The 23,177-nt window shown below is 37.7% G+C and overlaps 1 protein-coding gene across 1 annotated transcript in view; it reads left to right on the forward strand.

Annotated features, from left to right (window-relative positions):
* The window catches only part of LOC141084634 (sodium-dependent dopamine transporter-like), a gene marked incomplete at its 5' end in the record, with an annotated part of 212,122 nt that extends 202,044 nt beyond the window's left edge, over positions 1–10,078 (forward strand). Inside the window, one exon of the mRNA XM_073569461.1 lies at positions 9,159–10,078. Within this exon, the coding sequence (XP_073425562.1) occupies positions 9,159–9,182 (24 nt within the window). The remainder of the gene's footprint in view (positions 1–9,158) is intronic.
* Positions 10,079–23,177: the final 13,099 nt, after the last annotated feature.

Genomic DNA, 23,177 nt, shown 5'->3' on the forward strand with positions numbered 1-23,177 from the left:
CGAAGGGAAAAATCATTACTTTGGTGTTAAATGGAGACTGTCACCCCAAAAACTAAGTTTTATCTAATCAGATTATATAAGAGACTTGGCTCCATAAAAAAAAGAATATCAGTTTTCTGGAACCAGTAACTATTTTTTGTTTGTTTAATTTCCATTAATTGAGCCATGTGAGGAGGTCTTGATTTTTCGAGGGGTGAGGTGATTTTTTTTTTTAAACCATTTTTGGGTACATATGACTTTTTTCCCCCCCTTTTTCTTATTCTCCTTAAGGGACTTAATCCATCCGCAACCTGTAATGACATCTCTGATGGGGCCATTTGGCTCATGAAATTGCATGTCGTCTGTACAGTGCCTTAAATGCCACTCTCACAGATTGAGAGTACAATTTCAGAGGTTTACAGTATCAATCAAGCTGAACTCTGATTGCTGCTGTTAGAGACAGGTGTTGGCTGTGTAACACAGCCAGCATCTAGCAGGTATGATGTAGGCTGAGCTCCTGAGCCCGATACATACCCTCACAATTAGCATGCCCCACAAATGTATGGCAGATTTTGGTAAGAGGTCAAAAAAGTGTTTTCACCCTTTGTAAATGTAAAGCAGCTTAGTTGCAAATTTTGTGTTGTTGAAACAAATCACTAATTATTGCGAGATTTCACAGCTATAGCTAAAATATCCCTGGATATAGTCTTTATATAACATTATATCAATATATTGTAGGGATTCATGCTCTCGGGTAGCCACTTGGATACCATATGTTTTATATAAAAAGCGTGTAGTTTATTGTCCATCATAAACTTTGCAGCTCCAAAATAAAAACAGCTTTTCTTCCATATCAACGGATAACATAAACAGTCCTTTTCTTCAGGTAGAATGAAACAACATAAATGTAGCAGCCTCACTAGTATTGGTATTTCCAACAGCAGTTCTCACACGTATTAAACGTGTTCACCAAACACTTCTCTGTTTGGCCCCAGCACACCTCTCTTTGCAGAGCAGACTAACCAGCAGCTCTGTCTTTCTCCAGACTCAACTCACCCCACTCTGCTGAGTTAACCCAGCTGCTGTTACAAAGCCTGTAAACCCAGGATTGGAACATAGGATCAACTTTTCCCAGCCATTTTCTTTTGGTAACTCCAAAAACCAGAACCCAAAATCCAGTTACATTAAAGCCTCTTGCTAACCTAGTGTCACTGGTACAGCTTACATTACTGACACATACAGGGGGTACGGAAAGTATTCAGACCCCTTTAAATTTTTCACTCTTTATTTCATTGCAGCCATTTGGTAAATTCAAAAAAGTTCATTTTTACTCATTAATGCACCCCATATTGACTGATAAAAAAAAACAGAAATTTAGAAATGTTTGCAAATTTATTAAAAAAGAAAAACTGAAATATCACATGGTCATAAGTATTCAGACCCTTTGCTCAGTATTGAGTAGAAGCACCCTTTTGAGTTAGTACAGCCATGAGTCTTCTGGGGAATGATATAAATTTTCAATAACATGAAAACATATAATAAAGTAATAATAAAAAAAATCACAGATATATAGAAAAAAATAAGAACCATAATCTTCTGATCAAAAACATTCAAATTATTGATGATAATAATGTTAAAGAGTGTTGTACCAAAACTAAATCAATATTGCTTGAAAGAAATCGTATTCAACAGGAAAGAGCAAAGTAAGAGTTGATTTTCTTTGGTCTGTCATTACTATTGCTGCACTAGTCACTGACTTAGTAGAGCATGCTAATGATAGATTTAACAATGTAATTAGTAATGCAGGCTACTGCCGGCCACATGTTTAATCAGGACATTGCCGGGACAATACCCTGTTATTGCCACAGTGTAATGCTACTTATTAGCTTCAATAATGAGAAAAACCGAGCTGCTTCACACTTAGGAGTTAAGAATGCTTAAAGTTGTCCAAGCATTCCAAAGAATATGCTTTTAATAAATGAGCATTTAAGGCCAGCTTCAAACTTCCAAAAATTCACAGTGCAAGTACATTATGCGTTTTCAGTTCAAGAAAGACTCTCTGGACCCAATCTCAACAGCCTCATAGGTACAGTATATTTCAAGCCAATCCATACTTTGCTGTCCGTACTTGAACCATAAATGTTGGATGTGTAAAGCCAGCCTGCCAGCCAGACAGAAGGTGAACTTTGAGACATATGTATAAAAAATTAAAAACATACATTTTGCGCGTGCAAAGCTACATTCGTATTCATGCCAGTGCATGAGATAAAAGTACATAAATATAGTAAAAGTTTAGTCTCCCAGAAAATAATCTGATCGTATTTTCCATTTTAATTAGACATAGTCTATTTGTCTGACAATGTTTAGGAGGGTAGTAGGAAGTCATGTTAAAGATCAGCTACTATGGCTTGACGTAGTTGGTTTCACATTCAGAGTTCACGTCCTTTAGTATATCTATGCTCATTACATAAGAATATTTTTTTTCCTGTGGAAAAATTGCTGCAAAAGAATGTTTTTTTTTTTAAAAAAAAAATGTGTTTATAGTTTATTTTTATAAATTAACAAAATGTGAATGAACAAAAAATAAATATAAATCAAATCAATATTTGGTGTGACCACCCAAACAATATTAAATCATCGAATCGTCTAGGTATATTTACACTCAGTCTTTGAAGGAACCAATCAGGGAGGTTGTTCCAAAAATCTTGGAGAACTGATCACAGATGTCGTGTGGCTGTAGACTTGCACAAATCTTTTGACTTCTTCATTTAATCCCAGACAGGCTTGATGATATTGAGATTAGGGCTGTGTGGAGACCATATCATCACTTGCAGGACTCCTATTTCTTCTTCATGCTGAAGATATTTCTTAATGACATTAGGAGTATGTTTTTGGTCAATGGCCTACTGCAAAATGCACTATGAGTGAATAAATATCTCCTTGATGGTATTGCATGATGTATAAGTATCTCCCTGTATTTCTCAGCATTGACGACACCAAGAACTGACCAACAATGAGGGCTATGTATGTCTTGGTGCATTGCCCACCTGTAATATTGCTATGTGGTCAAAAGTGATGTACAACAAAACATACAGTGACTCTGTCTCCATAATTATAGTCAATGGCCCTATTGACACATATGCTTAACACCAGTTTTGCGGGGGCCATTCGGACATAGGCCCCAAAAAGGCTATTGAATAGTAAGATAGCAGTAAGAACGAGAGGCAGTGTTGCTTGGTTGGGAATAACTGAAACTATAATTGGAGCTACTGTGACATCATTGTATTTGGCTACATTATTGGTATTAATATAATACCAATAATAATAATTGATGTAATATAATTATATAGTATAAGGGTGCCACTGCCACTGCCATTGTATTTGTGGACAACATTCTATCACTATTTGCTGAAACACAACAGAGAGAATTTTTCATAAGAGGAATCTTTGAAGTCGATTTCCTTGTGACTGCCTTGTCACATTTGTACTAAATTCAGTGTTCCACGATGTTTGATAAATTTGGTACAAGTCTAGATGTAAGACTTTTATGTAGAACAGATTTTCCAATTTTTACATCACCCATTTACTTGAGTGATTTTGTGACATTTTATGCAACATTTTAGGAAAGTTGCATGACAGAAATACAGCTGAAACTACTAACATGGAAGGAAGCTACCTCTTTTGAAAAGCTCAAAATAAAAATGAAGGATTTTGGGAACAATTATTTAAAAATGATGCATTCATAAAGGTTATTGAAAATGAAAAATAAAAAAAAGTGTGCCAATGTTCTGAAGTAAAACATATTATAGATTTCTTCCCCCAGAGTATTTTGTATATCATCTTTGTATGGATTTGAATGTTAGACTTAACAACCCTAGAAGGAGATTTTATATGAACCAACAAAAGTAAAACAGAAAGCTAGATGAAATAAAAGTACCAAATTTATTGAGCAAAATATATTTAAAAAGAGATTAAAAGTCATAAAGTGGGGACAAACAATGCAAAAGAGAGCCACTCATTACAGGTAATGATTATGAAAAGGAATCTAAATCCATACAACATATAAACCTGAATATAAAGGTCTTTGTGTAGAAGAAGTTGAAACAACTTCCTAAAATGTTATAAACGGCTAAATAACATTAACAGAGATTCCAAACCACAGCTAATTGTGCATATAAAGTCCTAAAAAGAAAGAGGGTTTTATGCTATATTAGTGACCGGATGTAATATGTGTGAACAAAAAAAAGGGGGGCAGGTCAACAAATGATGTAAACATGTATGAAGCACCAACAAAAAGTAGAGTACAATGGCAAAAGACATATGAAAAGGTGATATGCTGACACATTACCTTAAATGGTGGCTGTACCCAACGCCCCATTTAAGGTAATGTGTCAACATATGGTCTTCTCAGGCTGGTAAGGGGCCATGAATATCGCCCCCACAGCCTAAAAATCGCAGCCCACAGGGGTTCATATTTGCGGGGTTTATGTCACCTTTGTATTGACGGTGACATCAAGCCTATGGCTTAGTAATAAAGAGGCGTCTATAAGACACCTATCCATTACTAAGCCTATAGTTGTATGGCAAATAAAGACACAGCCAGAATAATGTCTTTTATTTGAAATAAACCAAAATACTTTTACTTTTATATTTAAAAATAAGAAACATAGTTACACTCACCTAATGCCTAATTCCATTGAATCCCTAATCTCCTGTAATAAAACAAAAATAAACACAACAAGATCCCTCACCTGTCCATCGTTCTGCCCCATGCCATAATCCATGTCTGGGGGATAAACAGTTTTCAAAGTCTCACGGGGCAGAGTTGAGTTCATTGCAGTTCAAATTCACCACAGTTAAATTTTCCTGGTGAACTGGCCTCTGCACTGTGAGACTTTCTCACAGTGCCAGCGGGGATCTCACTGAGGTCACCTTAATTCAGTCCGGCTGGGAACGCAGCCTCAGTGACCAGCAGTAACCTCGATGACATCACCACTAGTCACTGATGCTGTCCTTGCAGCAGCTCATTCACCAGTAGTTCTCAGTCTGGACAGTCGCATCATGGCACTGTCCAGGTTGAAAACTGTATATCCCCCAGACAAGGACTATAATGTGTTGCAGAACGATGGACAGATGAAGGATATTTGTTTTTTATTTTTTGTTTTATTACAGGAGATGAATAATTCAGTGGAATTAAGAATTAGGTGAGTATAACTGTTATTTTTTAAAAAAAGTAAAACTATTTTGTGTTATTTCAAATAAATGACTTTATACTTGCTGCGTCTATATTTACCATATATCTATAGGATTAATATCCTATCCATTACTAAGCTGTAGGTTTGATCAACCTCACAAATATGAACTTCATTTGCCACTGCTACAGGGCAAATGGGAAGAGCTGGGCAAAGCGCAAGAATTGGCACATCTAATAGATGCACCTTTTCTAGGCAGCTGCGGGCTGCTATTTTTAGGCTGGGGGCCAATATCCATGGTCCCTTGCCAGCCTGAGAATATCAGATCGCAGCTGTCTGCTTTAGCAAGGCTGATTGTCAAAAATGTTTTTTTAATCATTAATTTAAATAATTAAAAAATGTGGCATGGGGCCTCTCTAGTCTTGATAACCAGCCTTGCTGAAGATGATAGCTGAATCGTTGCAGCTGCCAGTTTTACTTAGCTGGTTATCAAAAATACAGGGTAACCCAAGCCGTTTTTTTCAATTATTACTTATTTACAGCTCAGGTGCCAGCTGATGAATACTCCCATCAGCCGCTCCTGCACTCACTGTTATTAGAAATTAACCAGAAAGGGACAATTCAATATCACCAGAATATTAATAATAAATATATATATATATATATATATATATATATATATATATAAAGTACACAATAATAATATGTAAAAAACCCTTTCTGGAACAAGTGGATGGCAGACCATCCGGAGATAATGCTACTTAAAACACTGGGTATGGTGGAAGGTAAAGTGGACAGGGTGAGGAATTAATAAAAACAATGGAAAATAAAATAAAAAATATATATAAAAAGATTTTTTTATATTACAAAATATCAACATCAAATGAGATAAGACAAATGTAATAATAATAAATGATCTTTATTACAAAATAGCACAACAGTTAGTGCAAATTTGATAAAACATAATAAAAAGGCACACTGTTATTAGCGGCAGCTAAACCTCCGATCACAGTTGCGAGCATACGCTGTCTTTTGATAGCTTGGGAACCGCGGCTGTTTGACTGACGGTAATGATTTTACCGCCGATCAGAAGTGGTGTTTGCTGCGTTGTCATGCTCAAGTGAATGGGGTTCAGGTCCATGTACTGTTCTGGTACCTGAACCTAAACTTTTTGCAACTGTTTGGGTGAAACCGCTGGACCCGAACATCCAGGTGTCTGACCATGTCTAAAAATTAACCCATAAAACAATTCCAAAATTGCTGGTTTTTGTTCACTCTGCCTCCAAAAAATCAGAATAGAAAGCGATCAAAAAATATTATGTGCCCAAAAATGGTACCAATAAAAATGACTACTTGTCCCTCAAAAAACAAGCCCTCACATGACTCTATTGGCAGAAGTATAGAAAAATTATAGCTCTCATAATGTGGCGTTGCACAAAAAAAGTGTTTCTTAGCATGGGATAGTAGCCAAAAAGATATAAATCTGGTATCACTTAATCACTTATACCACATGAGGAACAGCATAAAAAAATAAACAAAACCATTTCTTGACCTGCTGTTAATTTGTTCATTCTGCCTCCCAAAGATTGCAGTATGGGTTGGCTCACATCTATCTTGCGCTCTGCGATGAGCGCTCACATCTGGAATTCCATGGAAATCCCTGAAATATGTGATTCAGAAGGAACCCCCAGTTGAAGATTCCCTATATTGAGGCAGATGGAAATATTTTGGTTGCCCTCTGGCCTATGATACGGCCATGTCTGTCTTTTTAAACATGCATTAAAGTGCAGTCAGTCACAGTTTTGTGCACCTCTGAAAAGAAGAACACCACTTAACAGAGACCAGAATGAGTCCAGAGTAACTCTGCTGCCTCATTATAGTAAATTGATCCCTCAAGGGTTTCATCTGAATCATGTAATTTGGAGATTTAGATGGAAACCCCAATGTAAGTGCTCAAGGTAGAACAAAGGATATATGTGATCCAAAATATTATTTAAAATGTTTCCAATAAAAGCTTCAACTCAATCTACAAAACAAGTCCCCACTCAGGGCTGTCATCTGTCAATGGAAATATAGGGGCTTCCATGTTACTAGTAGCAGAAAAGTTATGGAAAAGCACTATGGCTTCTCATCCTCAAAAGAAATCCAGCAAATTTTGCGCACCAAAATGCAAATTCCCCCCTCCCTTCTCAGCACCACATTGTGCCTAAACCACATTTAGCATCCACATGTTCGGCATTTTTGCAGCAATGAGAGCCCACTTAATTTACATGGTCTGTGTGTCTAGAAGCATGAGCTGGGCACAATGTATATGGGCATGACAATTTATGGGAACTGCAATGTTCCGGAAAACACCCATAGAGTTAAAGTTATCACTACACCTGTAGGTACATTGACAAAGGGGTTTAATTTCCAAAATGGGGTCAATTGAGAGGGGATTCTACTATTATGGCACTTAGGGGCTCTATATATGGAGTCTGCAAACTATTCTGCAATAATTTGGTGTCCAAGAGTTACAAAGCGCTCCTTCACTTCAATATCTTGCCGTGTGGCTAAGCAGTACTGTACAGCCACATATGGTGCATTGCCATGTTCAACAGAAATTGTAGAACAAATTTTGGTGCTATTTTTTACCAAGTTCCCCATATGAAAATAGAAAACCTTGGGCTAAAACAAAATGTTAGCGTTAAAAATCTAATAATTTTTTCTTCACTGCCCAATGTTATAAAATTCATTGATGCACATGTGATGTTAATATGATCACTGCACCCTTAGATAAATTCATTGAGAAATGTAGTTTGCAAAATGGGGTGACTTATGAGGGGGGTCGCTGTTCTGGCACCTCGGGGGCTTTGCTAATGTGGTATGGCACCCTCAAACCGTTCCAGCAAAATATGAGCTCCAATATTGCACTGCTTCCCTTCTGACCTTTGCAATGTGCCTTAAAAGTAGTTTTTGATCACATATTAGGTATTGGTGTACTCAGGAGAATTGGTGTAACAAATTGTACAGACCATTTTGTCTTATTTTCTCTTTTAAAAAATTGAACACTAACTTGGGGACAAAGCAACATTAGAGTGAAAAAATGGTAATTTTTTATTGACTCAGTTCAATATTATACAATTCTGTGATTTGCCTTAGGGTAAAGAGTGCTCTCTGCTCCTCTAGATGAATTCCTAAAGAGGTCTCATTTCCAAAATGCAGTCACTTATAGGGGTTTTTGCTATTTTGGTACTTCAAGGGATCCTCAAATGTGACACAGCTTCCAGAATCTAATTCAGCCAAAATTGTGTTCCAGAGTTCAATCGTTACTTCCCTTCTGAGCCTTGCCGTGTGCCCAAACAGTAATTTCCTTCCACATATAAGGTATTGGCATACTCAGGGGCTTTTCAAACGAAACAAGGTGACCGATATCTATTCCAGGCAATTTTTTGCTCTAAAAGGTGAATGGTGTTCCTTACTTTCCAAGCCCTGCGGTGTGCCCAAACAGTAATTTTCCGATTACTAACTTAATGTAACTCATCTAATTAACTTTACTAATATTGGTTCAAAGTATAAAGGGTGTTGGTGTCCTTTAAGTAAGGAAGGGTAGTACTGCATGCATGTATACTGTGTTTGAAGTTCTTTGAATCTAAAAATCATAAGTGCAGTGTTAGACCAAGCACTTTACCCCTTAAGGACGCAGCCCAGTTGGTTACTTAACATCACCACTTTTATTTTGTGTTCTTTTTCTTAATTATTGTCCTTATGAAAGAATATCCTGGCAATATTACATTACCTGGAGGCACTACATGGCGCCATCAAAAATGCCTCCAGAAAATCTATAGTGATTGTAAATGCAGGCTCCATGGAAATGTTTCTGCTATATGCTTTAAGCCTACATCATTAGTTCAAAATAGCGCTGTATATTGCAAAACCATATTTGTTACTTGGTTTATGAATTTGCTTCACGTAACTAAAAATGTGTTTCTCAATGTCTCCCATTAGCTTCACCATTGGTTGAGTGTGTAAGGCAATGAACAAAAGGCATCCGAATATCATCGTCTGTTTCCGAAAGATTCGCAAGACATGTAGCAAGAAAAGATAACATTTATGATATAATCTCTGATTTGAGACATTATTGTGTCTGCTAAGTTAGATTTTGTCTTAAGAATGTGTGCTCAGTGTCTGAGAATCCAGATAGGTGTCAACGCTGTCTTGTCTTCATGATAATTCTTTTTAGTATTTTCCATTGTCGTTCGTCTGATACTCTATATACACAATACAAAGAATATTCATACACATGCACAATATTTATATAAGACACAGCGTGCCAAATTAAAGGAGCCTAAGTAATTCAATGTTGTGATAACTGTGAGACATGAAATTGTTGACTGTGCCTCATATTTTCTCATTTTGTACAAGAACACAAATCCATCATCTATTATCCTAAAGAGTGGAAATACAAGACACTTGTCCATAAAAAACAACGAATATGTATTTGATGTTGTTTTCTATTCTTAAACATTTATATCGTATCCACAGTATTTACTATATGCGCCTATGCAAAGAGCATAGTAATCATCTTCCCTTTCCTCAATATCTTGTAAGTTGTATTAGTACTAGTTTTTTTTTAATCTGAAAACAACACTTGAAGAAGTGAAGAGCAGAAAATCCTTCTGCCTTTTTTAAATCATACCAATCCTTAAAATAGTATAGGTTTAGAGATGTACAATTCAATTCACAGTGCCCTGGTTCTGTAGTCTGGTCCTCCATGGCAGACGGTCTTCTGCCCTTGTCATCGTGGAGCTGCATCCTGGGCAGTACAAATCAGGATTGTCTGTTGTAAAAAAGTAAGGTGAACTATTTTGAGGCATATTACTAGCCATTGTATTTCTAAGCGGTTGTCTGATGTTAAAAATGGGGTCTTATCATTTACTGGGAACAGTGCCAATTTTGTACATGAGTCCTTATTAATGTAAATGTGGCTCAGCTGCAATATCAGATATAACCCATCAAGAGTCATGGCTTTCCTGGAAATAAAGAACACCCTTCTTTATAATTACATACAACCCATAGAATGTAATGACTAGCTGAAAAGCTATGGAAAATATCACAGAAATATGGTTTCTTTAATTAAAGTAATTCTGTTATAAAATGGAAAAAAAAACCTTAAGAGATGAACGGGAATAGAACCGAGTATCCATGCAACATGTAGGCACACGTTCACACTGACCACTGAACAGACAAAAGCCAAGTTAAAAACAAAATAAGCAAATACCCTGCAGTAAATAAATAGCAATTGTGCATGAAAAAAACATAGGCTACTTATCTACCATAATTTTGATTAAAAAAAAAAACATAAAAGCAAACCCACCGTGTCAAGGTGACCCTATTCAGAACAGTCCTAACCTGTAAAAATGAATCCTTACCATATGTGAAGTGATGTGAATAAGGGCTGAACAGGACCGAGGTTTTAAGTCTAGGGATTAGGACTGTCGTGATTAGGGTCACCTTGATGTGGTGGGATGGCTTTTACATTTTTTATTAATATTATTTTAGCCAAGTACCCTATATTATTTTCATGTACTATTGCTATTTATTTATTTGTCTGTTTATTTTTTTACTGCAAGGTATTTGCTCATTTTCTTTTTATCTGTTATAAAGTGGATTGAAAGCATATAATTAATATCCTCCATTAAGAAACGCCTATACAGCCCATTGTGCTCCAAATCACTACCATTTAATAAATTAGTGGAGCAACACTTTATTTAATGTTATTATGGCTGACTATGATTCAGAGAGTCCAATCACCTCCAGACAGTTATGGGGAAAAGAGTCAGTTATAAGAAAAGAGATCTCAACTTAAATTGAATACTAGTTTTCAAGAGTAGGATTGACAAACTTTTGAGATCACTGCAATAAGTAAACATAGATATAGATATTTAAGAAAAGTAGTACATGGAAAAAGTATGAATTTTCTTTCCCACCAAAACAGCTTCACTCTTGTCTACTACCTGTGTTTTGTATTGGTATTGAGGCTTAGCCCTATTCAAACACATTGACAATAAACATAGATTTTCCTGACAGTTTCTAGATTCTCAGCCTCATACAAGAATATCGTGCAAATTTTGCAAAATTTTTATATAGAAGCCCAGTAGATATACCAACTTAAGGCCTATTGCCATACCGCTTTGTAGTATGTAGACTCCGAGCTGTCAGAACTCCTATTGCATGAAGGTACCACATTTTAGTTAAGATCAGCAGCTCTGTTTTCTTCCATGCATAGTAATTCTGCATATGGTACTACAGCACAGCCTCATTCACTTAAATGGAGCTGTGCTGCTGTGCAGGAGAACGGCACAAGGGGCCAAGGGTCCCATTTTATTGTGATCAGTACAAGTTCCTGTGGTTGAATTCCTGTTGTGTATGCCTTATACATTCAGCACATTACCATTTTAAGATGGATGGAAATCACACAATGAATCTAGCTAATCATGATAGTTAAAGAGAATCCATTGCTTATACCTTTGTAAAAGTGTGGAGGTTTTTCTGTTTAAAGGGAATCTGTTTCCTGGTTTTTGCTAGGTAATGTGAGAATGCCATGTTGTAGGGGCAGAAACCCTGAATCCAGCGGTGTGTCACTTGCTGGGCTGTGTATTATAGTTTTATCAGCAGGAGATTATGACTACAGGACTAGCTAGTGTCATGCCTTCTAGTCCAATACCATGCCCAGCACTGATTATCAGCTTTTTGTCGATATACATTGTACACAGAAAGCCACCAATCAACAGGGCGGGGTAACACAGGGCTCAACATTCAAAGCTCTGCTAAATCCACAACAGAGAAAATGATTATTCTATCTTAATTGCTGCACCCAGTAAACTGAGAGATAATTCACTGAAATCAGTGTCTCTGTTCCTACCTCATTCTGCTGTCAGATTAGATAGCACAAATATACTAGCAGATTTCCTTTAAAAAGAAATTTCAAACAGTTATACTCATTAACTGGACTAAGCTTATCCCCTCCAAAAAACAAGTTTCCCATTTTAACATAACTCCTAAGTCTATGCACATGTTAGCCTTTCTACATACAGTATCTACACCCCATCCCCTAGTGAAGTCAAGAGTCCAGAGGCATATCTAGGGGGCATGTGCCCTGGGCGCAGCGGGCAGGGGGGCCCAGTCGGGCTGCCTTATGCGGCGGTCCGCAGTGTCTCCCCTGGCGGCTGCATTCTACCGCCCCCCGGACCGGGAGTCGGCCGTTCTCTGTGTTGGCTGTCAAGCTGACAGCCAGCACAGAGATGCTGCCATGTGTTGGCTCCCAGGGATCAATTGTATTCACGTCTGTACAGACGCGATTACAATTGAAGCTCTGACCGCCGGGTCAGAGCGACGCCAGCAGCGTTATCAGGTCATGTGATCACACTGCTGACATCACTCACCAGCACCCAGAAGCATGTGTGGTAAGTGCTCCACTCTGGAGCTGAAGAAACCACCAGGGGTACATAATGTGTGGAAATTTGGAGTGGGGACAAGGGTTATTTCATTTGTGGGGGATTTGGAGTGGGGATGGGGGTTATTTAATGTGTGGGGAGATTTGGAATGGGGATGGGAGGTTATTTAATGTGTGGGAAGATTTGGAGTGGGGATGGGGGTACTTAATGTATGCGGGGGATTTAGAGTGGGGATGGGGGTTATTTAATGTGTGGGGAGATTTGGAGTGTAGATGGGGATTTCATGTGTGGGGGATTTGGAGTGGGGATGGGATGATTTAATGTGTGCATGGAGATTTGGAGTGGGGATGTGGCGGATTTAATGTGTGTGGGGGATTTGAAGTGGGGATGGGGGATTTAATGTGTGTAAGGAGATTTGAGGGCACAAAATGAAGAGTAGGTATGTATGAGGGCATGTATGAGGAAACAGTATGGGGGATGGGTGCAGACACAGTATGGTGAGTGGGGAGCAGACACAGTATGGGGAGCAAACGGGTAAATGTTTGTGGACACAGTATGAGTAGCAATGGGAAAAATGTATGTGGACACAGTATGGAGAGTGAGGGTGATGGGATGTGTGCAGACACAGTATGTGGAGTCAGGGGTATGTTTGAGCAGACAGTATAGAGAGTGAGGGGGTAAATATATGAGGAGACAGTATGTTGAACAGGGGGGATGTTAGAGGAGACAGTATGAGGAGGGCGGGAATAGTGTGAGGCGACAGTATGGGAGGAGAGAAGTGAGTGGGCACAGAATAGAGACTGAGTAGTGGGGGCGTAGCATGGGGGGACAGTGTAAGGGTATAGCCAGGAGGGGACAGTATACCAAGGAGGGGGAGTGTGATGAAAAGGTACAGTATAGAGACTGAGCCCAAAAGGGAGGACACAGTGTGAGAGGATAGTGTGAAAAAGTATCCCAGTCTGGAAAGGAGAGGTTAGGGTGAAGAGCATGTACCATAAGAGGGTCATTGTTGGGTCATATTTTGTGCAGACAATATAGTGAGGGGCAATTATTTATTCAGGGGCTCAGTGCACTGCAGATATTTTTATTCAGGAGCATTATAATGATACTTCTATCTTTAAGGGCATCATGTGGAGATTTGCTGCAGAAGACTGGAGAAGATGGAAGTCTGCAGAGATGAGATGTGGATGAGAAAACTCATCATGGGGTCTGTACAAGAAGAAGAAAAGAAAGAGAATGACTCCAGAGACGACGTCATCTATAAGGTACCTGGATGTAAATATTATTTGTGATACTGACTTATTCTCATGTTTTTATTTTTTAGGAACATTAAAGGGGTTGTCCAGGTATGTGCTGAGTCTGCAGTCATTCCTTGTGACTGCAGACTTCTGAATTCTCACAGTGCTCACTGAACGCTGTTAGGATTCTCTCGTGCCGGTAAGTTACATACATACGGTCACATGCTGACTAGACATGTGCAGTCTCACTCAATGAAAATGAACGGAACGAGGCCGTGCACATCTAGTCGGAATGTGGCCAGAAGTATATAAATCACGTTTGTACTGACATATGACTGTGTACTGTTGCCACAGGTAAGGGAGAATCCTAAGGGTATGTGCACACTCTGCGGTTTCTGCTGCGTTTCCGCAGCGTTTTTGGCTCTGCAGAAACGCAGCAGATTCTGCTGCGTTGTACATTACCTTTATTTCCTATGGAAATAAAAAAAAGCTGTGCACATGCTGCGTTTTTTTCCACGCGGTTTTGCTGCGGTTTTCAAAATGCAGCATGTCAATTGTTTGGTGCAGAAACGCTGCAGTTTTACACCTCATCCATTATGAGGTGTAAAACCGCAGGGCAAAAACGCAGATAAACCGCAGAAAAACCGCAGCACTTTGTCCTGCGGATTTCCTGTGGTTTTCTCTACAAAATCCGCAGAGACAAAAACTATGTGTGCACATACCCTAAGTGTGTGCAGTGCATTCGTTGTGAGAATTCAGAAGCCTGCAGTGTCAGGATTCAGCTCTACAGGTTCCAGTAGTCATCACATAGACACTTCACTCATATGCGATATTCATACTTGTGGTCTTGTGACAACGAGCTTCTCTTCCTGCTTCTCTCAGTTTTTCACTGAACATTGAGAGCATTAGGAAGAGCAGCTCGTCGGTACATGACTAAGTGTGCAAATCGCATCTGTGCTTGGGGGGGGCGCCGAACCGAATTCTTGCCCCGGGTGCCAGAAAGCCTAGATACACCTCTGCAAGAGTCCCCACATCATATCTGAAGACCGTCATGGCTTCATGTTCTTTTCTAGGCCTCTAGTTGAAATTTTATCACACACATCTTCTGTTATGAGACTGTACTAAGTGTTCACTGATAGAGGAAGTGATATTTTTTAATTAACGTAGATTTGTAAGTTTGCCCACTGACAATGACATGAACAGTCTATAATTTTAAGGGTAGGTTCATTTTAACAATGACAAATAGAATATCAAAAATAAAATCCAGAAAATCACATTGTGTATATTATATACATTTATTTACATTTTGTAGTGAGAAATAAGTATTCGATCCGCCAACAGCCATTAAGAGTTCTGGCTCCTACAGACCAGTTAGACGTTCCAAATCAACTCGTTACCTGCATTAAAGACAGCTGTCTTACATAGTCACCTTTAAAAAATACTCCTCTGCACAGACTCAATTAATAAGTCAGACTCGAACCTCTACAACATGTGCAAGACCAAAGAGCTTTATAAGGATGCCAGGGACAAGATCATAGACCTGCATAAAGCTGGAATGGGCTATGTAAAATAATGCTTATCCTGTAAAATACTCAGGACTAATTACCAGATAAAAATATAGTGGTTTATTTGGATTCTTCCATCAAAGAAAGGTTATTACAAAAAAAACAGGTGAATAAAAATAAGTGAAAGAGAGATTGTCCATTAGATCATGCTCTGAGATCCCACATGGCAAAAGCAACATGTATTCTTCTTCTCTCCGGGATCTCACATGGCAAATGGCGTCTGTCTCTCAGTTCGGCTTCTTCGTAATAAAGTAACATACCAGCTGTTGAGTTATGTCATCTTGCGTCTGTGTCTCATGATGGTGAGGGAAGAAGAAGAGCGACCTCTACAGTTAGCCATGAATTATATACGTCTCCTAAAGCACGTGGTCTCTACATATATGGAGCTGTCTTTCTACCATGAGCCAAGCTTAAAAATAGCCTATGTCATGTAAGCTAAAGTATTCTACAGAACTGGGTGTAATAAGTAATATTTAACGAATTATTAATATTTAACAATTCCCCCTTTTGAGGGAGACAGACATTAATTGGAACCCTCAAATATAACGATCTTTTTTCTTCTTTTCTTCTTCTTTGACAAAATAATTTAATATCAATAATAATAATAATAATAATAATAATAATATCAGATTACCGTTATAAGTACTCAATGACATAATTGATGTGAATTCATGTTATGGTAAGCCGTGAACAATATTCATATAAAATATGTATAATTATACTTCCCTAAGTCTAAATTGAAGCATCTCAGGTCCAGTCATCATCATCTGATGTCATCTGGTCTTCATTTTGATGTCTTCTGTCTTCTTCTTGGTTCTTTTAAAAATACAGTTTTCTTATAGCATATAGAAATTGTGTTGTGTATCAAATCAAAGTTCATAAATTCAAATGTTAATACGAAAACAAAGTCTATGCAGCTTTAATATCTGTGCAGTGTCACATTTTAAAAACCTGGGCTTACATTGGCTCGCCTTGGATATTCTGGAATCCTCCATCGGTACTGGTCTTTGAACAGGTGTGACGTCTTTGGTCAGCAAAGCAAGGGTTAAAATGACTCTTCCTTGCTAAACATAGCACCATAACCAGTCCTTGTCCTAATGCACAGGACATATGTCAGGGTTGTAGCTTCCTGACAATTACCTTATTGTTCACCAGCTTTACATCGAAGCTTTACAGGTGATTGAAAACTTCTGGAACTTGATAAGAACGAGATCACCGTTCACATCAGCATCGTAGGATCATCGTCCTCTGGTTGTCAGGTTAGACACTTTAATCGTGACTGTCAGTGGTGGATACTGCACTTGTAATTAACACAGTCTTACTGAGAAGTCATAGCTTTGTTACCTTCTGGGACTTCTGGATCGCGGCATTCTTCTTCTTGCAACTGATAAGAATCAATTTTAATATGAAAAGTCTTTATTAACGTAATTTCAGTATCTTGCTTGAAGTCTTCATTCCCTAGTCTATACCAAATCTGGTAATTATCCTATCCTATAATATCACAGCGTACCATAGCAATCAGTAAAATCCATATAATTATTATCAGAATTTGTACTGTATATGGATTTCAGTGTTTGAAATAATAAACCAATAATAAGTGATAATACATTATTATCCATATTTTTTCATGTGATAGAACATTTTTATGTCATAGATGTAATTACCTTTTTCAACCCATAGGTGTCACTGTGTTTTATGTAACCAGTGTTATCATCTTTATTAATAAGGAATATATTTATTATACTAATAATATGTAGGAATGTATAGCCATGAACCAAAATAAGAATATATGAGTGAGCGAATGAATGAATAAAAGAATTGTTGCATATAACTCAGAAGTGAAACATTTTCTTAGTAATAGAACCATATAATTGCTATATTTAATGAAGCAATATTCTCAGTAGATATTACTTTACTAAATATTGGTGAAAGAATTAAAAATAATGAAAAATAAGAATAAAAATAAAAATAAGAATAAGGCCTTTATGTTGATGCAGTGTAGTTATGTCTTCAGTAACATACACCCTTAATATTTCCATGATCTGGATTATTTAATAATTGTCATAAACTTGTGTTATCAAAATATTCAAATCATGCAACTTTGCATGTAATTCCTCTTAGTGTAAAGAAATGACTCTTTATAATACTTGTTATTATACCCAATACTTATACCATTGCACCTTATTAATATTTTTTCCTATTAAAATGTGTGAAGAAGAAGTATTAATCAAATGTGATGATGTAGTCAGGATCAAAAACATATTTTCCCCCTTAATACCAAAAAATATTGTTCTATGAAATAATTCATTTATCAAAACCAAAATTAAAAATAATTAATGTATAAATTGTGTAAATATTATACTTGCTTATACCATTATTTGTCTGAAGATGTGTAACCATTAAAATTAATTTGAATATCATAAAATTATCCTTTGGAAAAATTAATTTGCATAAACCATTTTGATGTGCAATTGCACTTTGCACTTATCCACAATTAACTAAATCAAGAAATAATAATTACTATAGAAATATAGAAATATATGTTGTATAGATAATATTTCATTATATATCCTAATATTCTAATAATTTAACTGATCTGCATATTTCTCCTAAAGATAAAAGCTTTTGGGTTTTTTTTTTCTTTCCTCATTCAGAATCCTGAGGCCTCATACAAACGTATCACATTACTCGCTCAGCAGCTGCTCATACACTCAGTCACTGTCACTCAGACTGTGTCACATATTAACTTTAAACCAAATACCTCACATATGAAGGTGTGATGAATACACGTATTTTAACCCAAATTATCCTAATTATCAATGCATTGTAAACTATTTCAATTTAGTCTCTTAATATTTCTTTGAATATTCCCCAAATACACATGACATAAATATATATGTATAGCTATACTTGACATTTAGGCCTGGAAAAAAAATTCCATTGCTTTGCAAAAGTTGAGACCCCCTTTAAAATTCTTTTCCTAAGGAACAGGGACATAGTATACTGGTATACTTGTATTATTAGAACAAGGTTCAAATTCCCCTGCTGTGGTTGTCATTCAAACCATGCGGTAAAGCACACACCCAGAACATTTTAAAAAGCAATTAGTTATTTCCTTTTAAGGGTTAGATATATAAAATCATGCAATATTGCAACTTCCTGTGTAAATAAAGGCATAAATCCTTGGAAGAGAATTTTTCTCGATTAAGTCCTGCTTTGAAATGAAAATTCTAAGGAAACATAAAAAATAAGGTTAATATCATATAATTCTAAATATTATTACTGATGTAGATTTTAATTTTCATTAAAAAATACAGTTCTACTATTTCTACTTCTACAAACACTCTATATATACTGTATGACTATGTATATATCCACAAACCATAAAACTACAGGATTATACTCTATAAAATAATTACATATAACTCACTAATTGTATAACACTGTTACACAATATATATTACTTTTTTTTCTAGCCAATTCCTACACCCATACTTATTTCTCTGCAAAAAATATCCTGAAAGGTTCTTGCCATTTTAAAGCTGATAGATTCTTGGAGCAGAGTATTCAGTTTACAGGCCATGATGTCACTCACCACCTGTTTCTGTCTGTTAAATTCGGCCATCTTTGTTACAGAAAGAAGATCAAAACTCATCATTTTTCTTAATTCAATTTGTGTCTTTTCGGTGTTCTTTTGCATCATTCCATATGGCTTATAACAAACATGTGATTTTCTTTTTCTTTCTTCGTAGATTTGATTTTGGGGAAAACTCATTTTAGAAGGTTTTGCTAATACAAGCTTCTGATAAGATTTTACTCTGCCTGTCTTTACAAAATTAGCACAATTTACTTTCCTCTCACGATTCTCGTGTTTTCTGGCAAAATCAAGGGATTGCGCACATTCAAACAAAGAATCTTTTTGTGACGCAATAACACGTGATGCAGGATTTAGAAACCAAAATTTGCTTACAAAACTCCTTATGAGGGACGGTGTTTTGACATTCTCACTCAGCATTCTATACAAACGTTCATATATGGACATGAACGTAAAAATACATTCCTTCCGACCAATTCTTAATTTTTGAAGAATATCAATATCTGGATGATTTTCATTTGATGAACAAAAAATGAGAATTTTTAATCTGTCTTTATCAGTTAAATTCTCATGTGTTTCACCAGATAACTTTAAAGACAATCTCCTAGCAAAATTTACAGGGATCCACATTTTGAACAACTGATTCTTCTCCTCATTAGATAAATCAAATTTATCAGTACAACTTTCATAAATCTCAGAGTTTCTACAAACATCTATTTTGTTGTCATAAGCAGGAATTATTTGGCATATTTTTATCAAATTCTTCCTCACGCTACTTCGGATTTGGGCCTGTGAGTCTTCTATTTTTAGTGGTACGTCTTTCCCTTGTACATCCTCTACGTCAGTTCTGAAGTCTCCTCCTACTTCTCCATCTTGTTCCACGTCTGCAAGGTCACCTTCAATGGCTGCTACAGACACTTGATTACAGTCAATCTCCCTAACTTTACAGCCAATCTCGAGAACATCACAACAATCATTTTTGGATTTCTCTGACACAGATCTATGAAATATATCTACCATCTGTAGAATATTTTTTAATCTCTCTCTTTCTCTATTGAAAAACTTAGAATCTAACCTCTGATTATCGAGTTCACACTCGGCATATAAACTTAACCATAAAACTTCTGAATTAGAATTGTCTACAGACTTAAATTTCAATTTACTCTGCTTAGCAAGACAATTAATGACATCCATTTTATCTTACCTTGAAATGTCTCAGCTCCTTTGATGGACAACGCTGGGTTCCTGTCTTTACACGTCTGGCTTACGTCTGGTACTTTTGGCACTTGTAGTACTTCTCAATCTATCTGGTACTTCTTACTTCTAGGTTCTATGTGATTCTTGTAAGTAGTGGAATTCCCGATAACTTGCACATATGATTTGACGTTAGCAAAGTCCAATCCCCCGTGTGGGCAAGTTGAGGGAAATCCGCAAAAAAGTACAAAAATTCAGATCTGGCTGGCTCTCCAATGTAAAATAATGCTTATCCTGTAAAATACTCAGGACTAATTACCAGATAAAAATATAGTGGTTTATTTGGATTCTTCCATCAAAGAAAGGTTATTACAAAAAAAACAGGTGAATAAAAATAAGTGAAAGAGAGATTGTCCATTAGATCATGCTCTGAGATCCCACATGGCAAAAGCAACATGTATTCTTCTTCTCTCCGGGATCTCACATGGCAAATGGCGTCTGTCTCTCAGTTCGGCTTCTTCGTAATAAAGTAACATACCAGCTGTTGAGTTATGTCATCTTGCGTCTGTGTCTCATGATGGTGAGGGAAGAAGAAGAGCGACCTCTACAGTTAGCCATGAATTATATACGTCTCCTAAAGCACGTGGTCTCTACATATATGGAGCTGTCTTTCTACCATGAGCCAAGCTTAAAAATAGCCTATGTCATGTAAGCTAAAGTATTCTACAGAACTGGGTGTAATAAGTAATATTTAACGAATTATTAATATTTAACAGGCTACAAAACCATAAGTAAGACGCTGGGTGAAAAGGACACATCTGTTGATGCAATAGTAAGAAAGTGGAGAAATACAAAATGACTCTCAATCAACATTGATCTGGGGCACCGTGCAAAATCTCACCTTGTGAAGTATCCTTGATCATGAGGAATGTGAGAGATCAGCCTAAAACTACACGGGGGGGGGACGTGTTAATTATCTCAAGGCAGATGGGACTACAGTCACCAAGGAAACTGTTGCTAACACATTACGCCATAAAGATTTAAAATCCTACAGTGTCAAACTCCTGACAGCGCCGGCGTGCAGCCGCCGCTGAGCAGGGACTCACCCGCACTGTAGGGACCCTGGGGACAGGAACAGCCAGAAAGTACGGATGCACAAGACCTGAACGCTGAAGTTTTAGCAAGCAGGCACAGGACCTACGGTCATGTGACTGCAAGGGGCGGGGCTTAGCGTCCTGCTTTCAAAGATAGTAGAAAACTCAGAGTTGGGCAAAACGGAGGTCATACACAGTACGGGCAAACGAGGTACAGAATCATGAGGCAGAGAATAGTCAGGCGTAGCAGAGGGTCACACACGGGATGGAGGCTGAAGTACCAGAGGGGCAATCACAGGGAGGTCAGGGCAAAGCCAGGGGTCATACACGGGACGGACACACAAGTACAAAATCAGAATCCAAGAGACGTAAACCGAGGTCAAACCAGATCAGACACCAAACAATCGTACCAGGACAGACGAGAGCACAAACGGAGCAGGGTCGGGCACACTCAAGCTAGGAGTATAAATGACAGGGGAGAGTCCTCACCTGAAGCTATAAAAACCCTCCCCAGACCCAGAAGGAGGCTCTACCAATTAACCCCTACACCGCCTGCCCAGCATTCTGAATAGACCATGACATACAGTGCCCACAAGGTCCCCCTGCTCAAGAAGGCACATGTGCAAGCCTGTCTGAAGTTTTCCAATGAACACCTGGATGATTTTGTGAGTGATTGGGAGAAGGTGCTGTGGTCAGATGAGACAAAATTTGAGCTCTTTGGCATTAACTCAACTCGCCGAGTTTGGAGGAAGGGAATTGCTGCCTATGACCCAAAGAACACCATCCCCACTGTCAAGCATGAAGGATGAAACATTATCTTTTGGGGGTGTTTCTCTGCTAAGGGCACAGGACTACTTCACCGCATCAATGGGAGAATGGATGGAGCCATGTACCGTAAAATCCTGAGTGACAACCTCCTTCCCTCTGCCAGGATATTAAAAATGGGTCATGGCTGGGTCTTCCAGCAAGACAATGACCCAAAACATACAGTCAAGGCAACAAAGGAGTGATTCAAAAGAAGAACATTAAGGTCATGAAGTGGCCTAGCCAGTCTCCAGACCTTAATCCCATAAAAACTTATGGTGGGAGTAGAAGCTCTGAGTTGCCAAGCGACAGCCTCAAAATCTTAATGATTTAGAGATGCTCTGCAAAGATGAGTGGACCAAAATTCCTCCTGACATGTGCACAAACCTCATCATCAGTTACAAAAAACGTCTGACTACTGTGCTTGCAAGCAAGAGTTTTGCCACCAAGTATTATGTCTTGTTTGCCAGAGGGATCAAATACTTATTTCTCACTGCAAAATGTAAATAAATGTATATGATTTATGCAATATGATTTTCTGGATTTTATTTTTGATATTCTATCTCTCAATGTTAAAAATAACCTACCCTTAAAATTATAGACTGTTCATGTCTTTGTCAGGGGGCAAACTTACAAAATCAGCAAGGGATCAAATACTTATTTCCTTCACTTCCGGGTTCAGAAAGTCTTATTTCACTGACAGACCGCAGTACCTGGGCTGGCTAAGGGTCTCTCGACCCAAACGTACCGTCTCATAGAAGTAGACATGTTAGTCCGGGCACACACACCATAAAATATGCCTTTCTGAACCTGGCCTAAAGTAATTTGAGGGCCAGCCAGTTCAAAAACCATGGTTGTTAAATAAGAAAATGTACCTCCTTTTGCTGCTATAACAGCCTTCCTTCCTCAGAGAAGACTTTACATAATATTTTATAGTGTAGGAATTTGTGCCCATTCAACCATAATAGCAATAGTAATGGCAGATACTGTATTGATGTTGAATTAGCAGGCCTGGATGGCATGTAGCATTCCAATTCATCTCAAAGGTGTTGGATGGGGTATAGGTCACAGCTCTGTTCA

Source organism: Dendrobates tinctorius, unplaced genomic scaffold (assembly GCF_039654945.1).
Source record: "Dendrobates tinctorius isolate UK_male_01 unplaced genomic scaffold, ASM3965494v1 ptg000025l, whole genome shotgun sequence".
NCBI classification, from domain to species: Eukaryota; Metazoa; Chordata; class Amphibia; order Anura; family Dendrobatidae; genus Dendrobates; species Dendrobates tinctorius.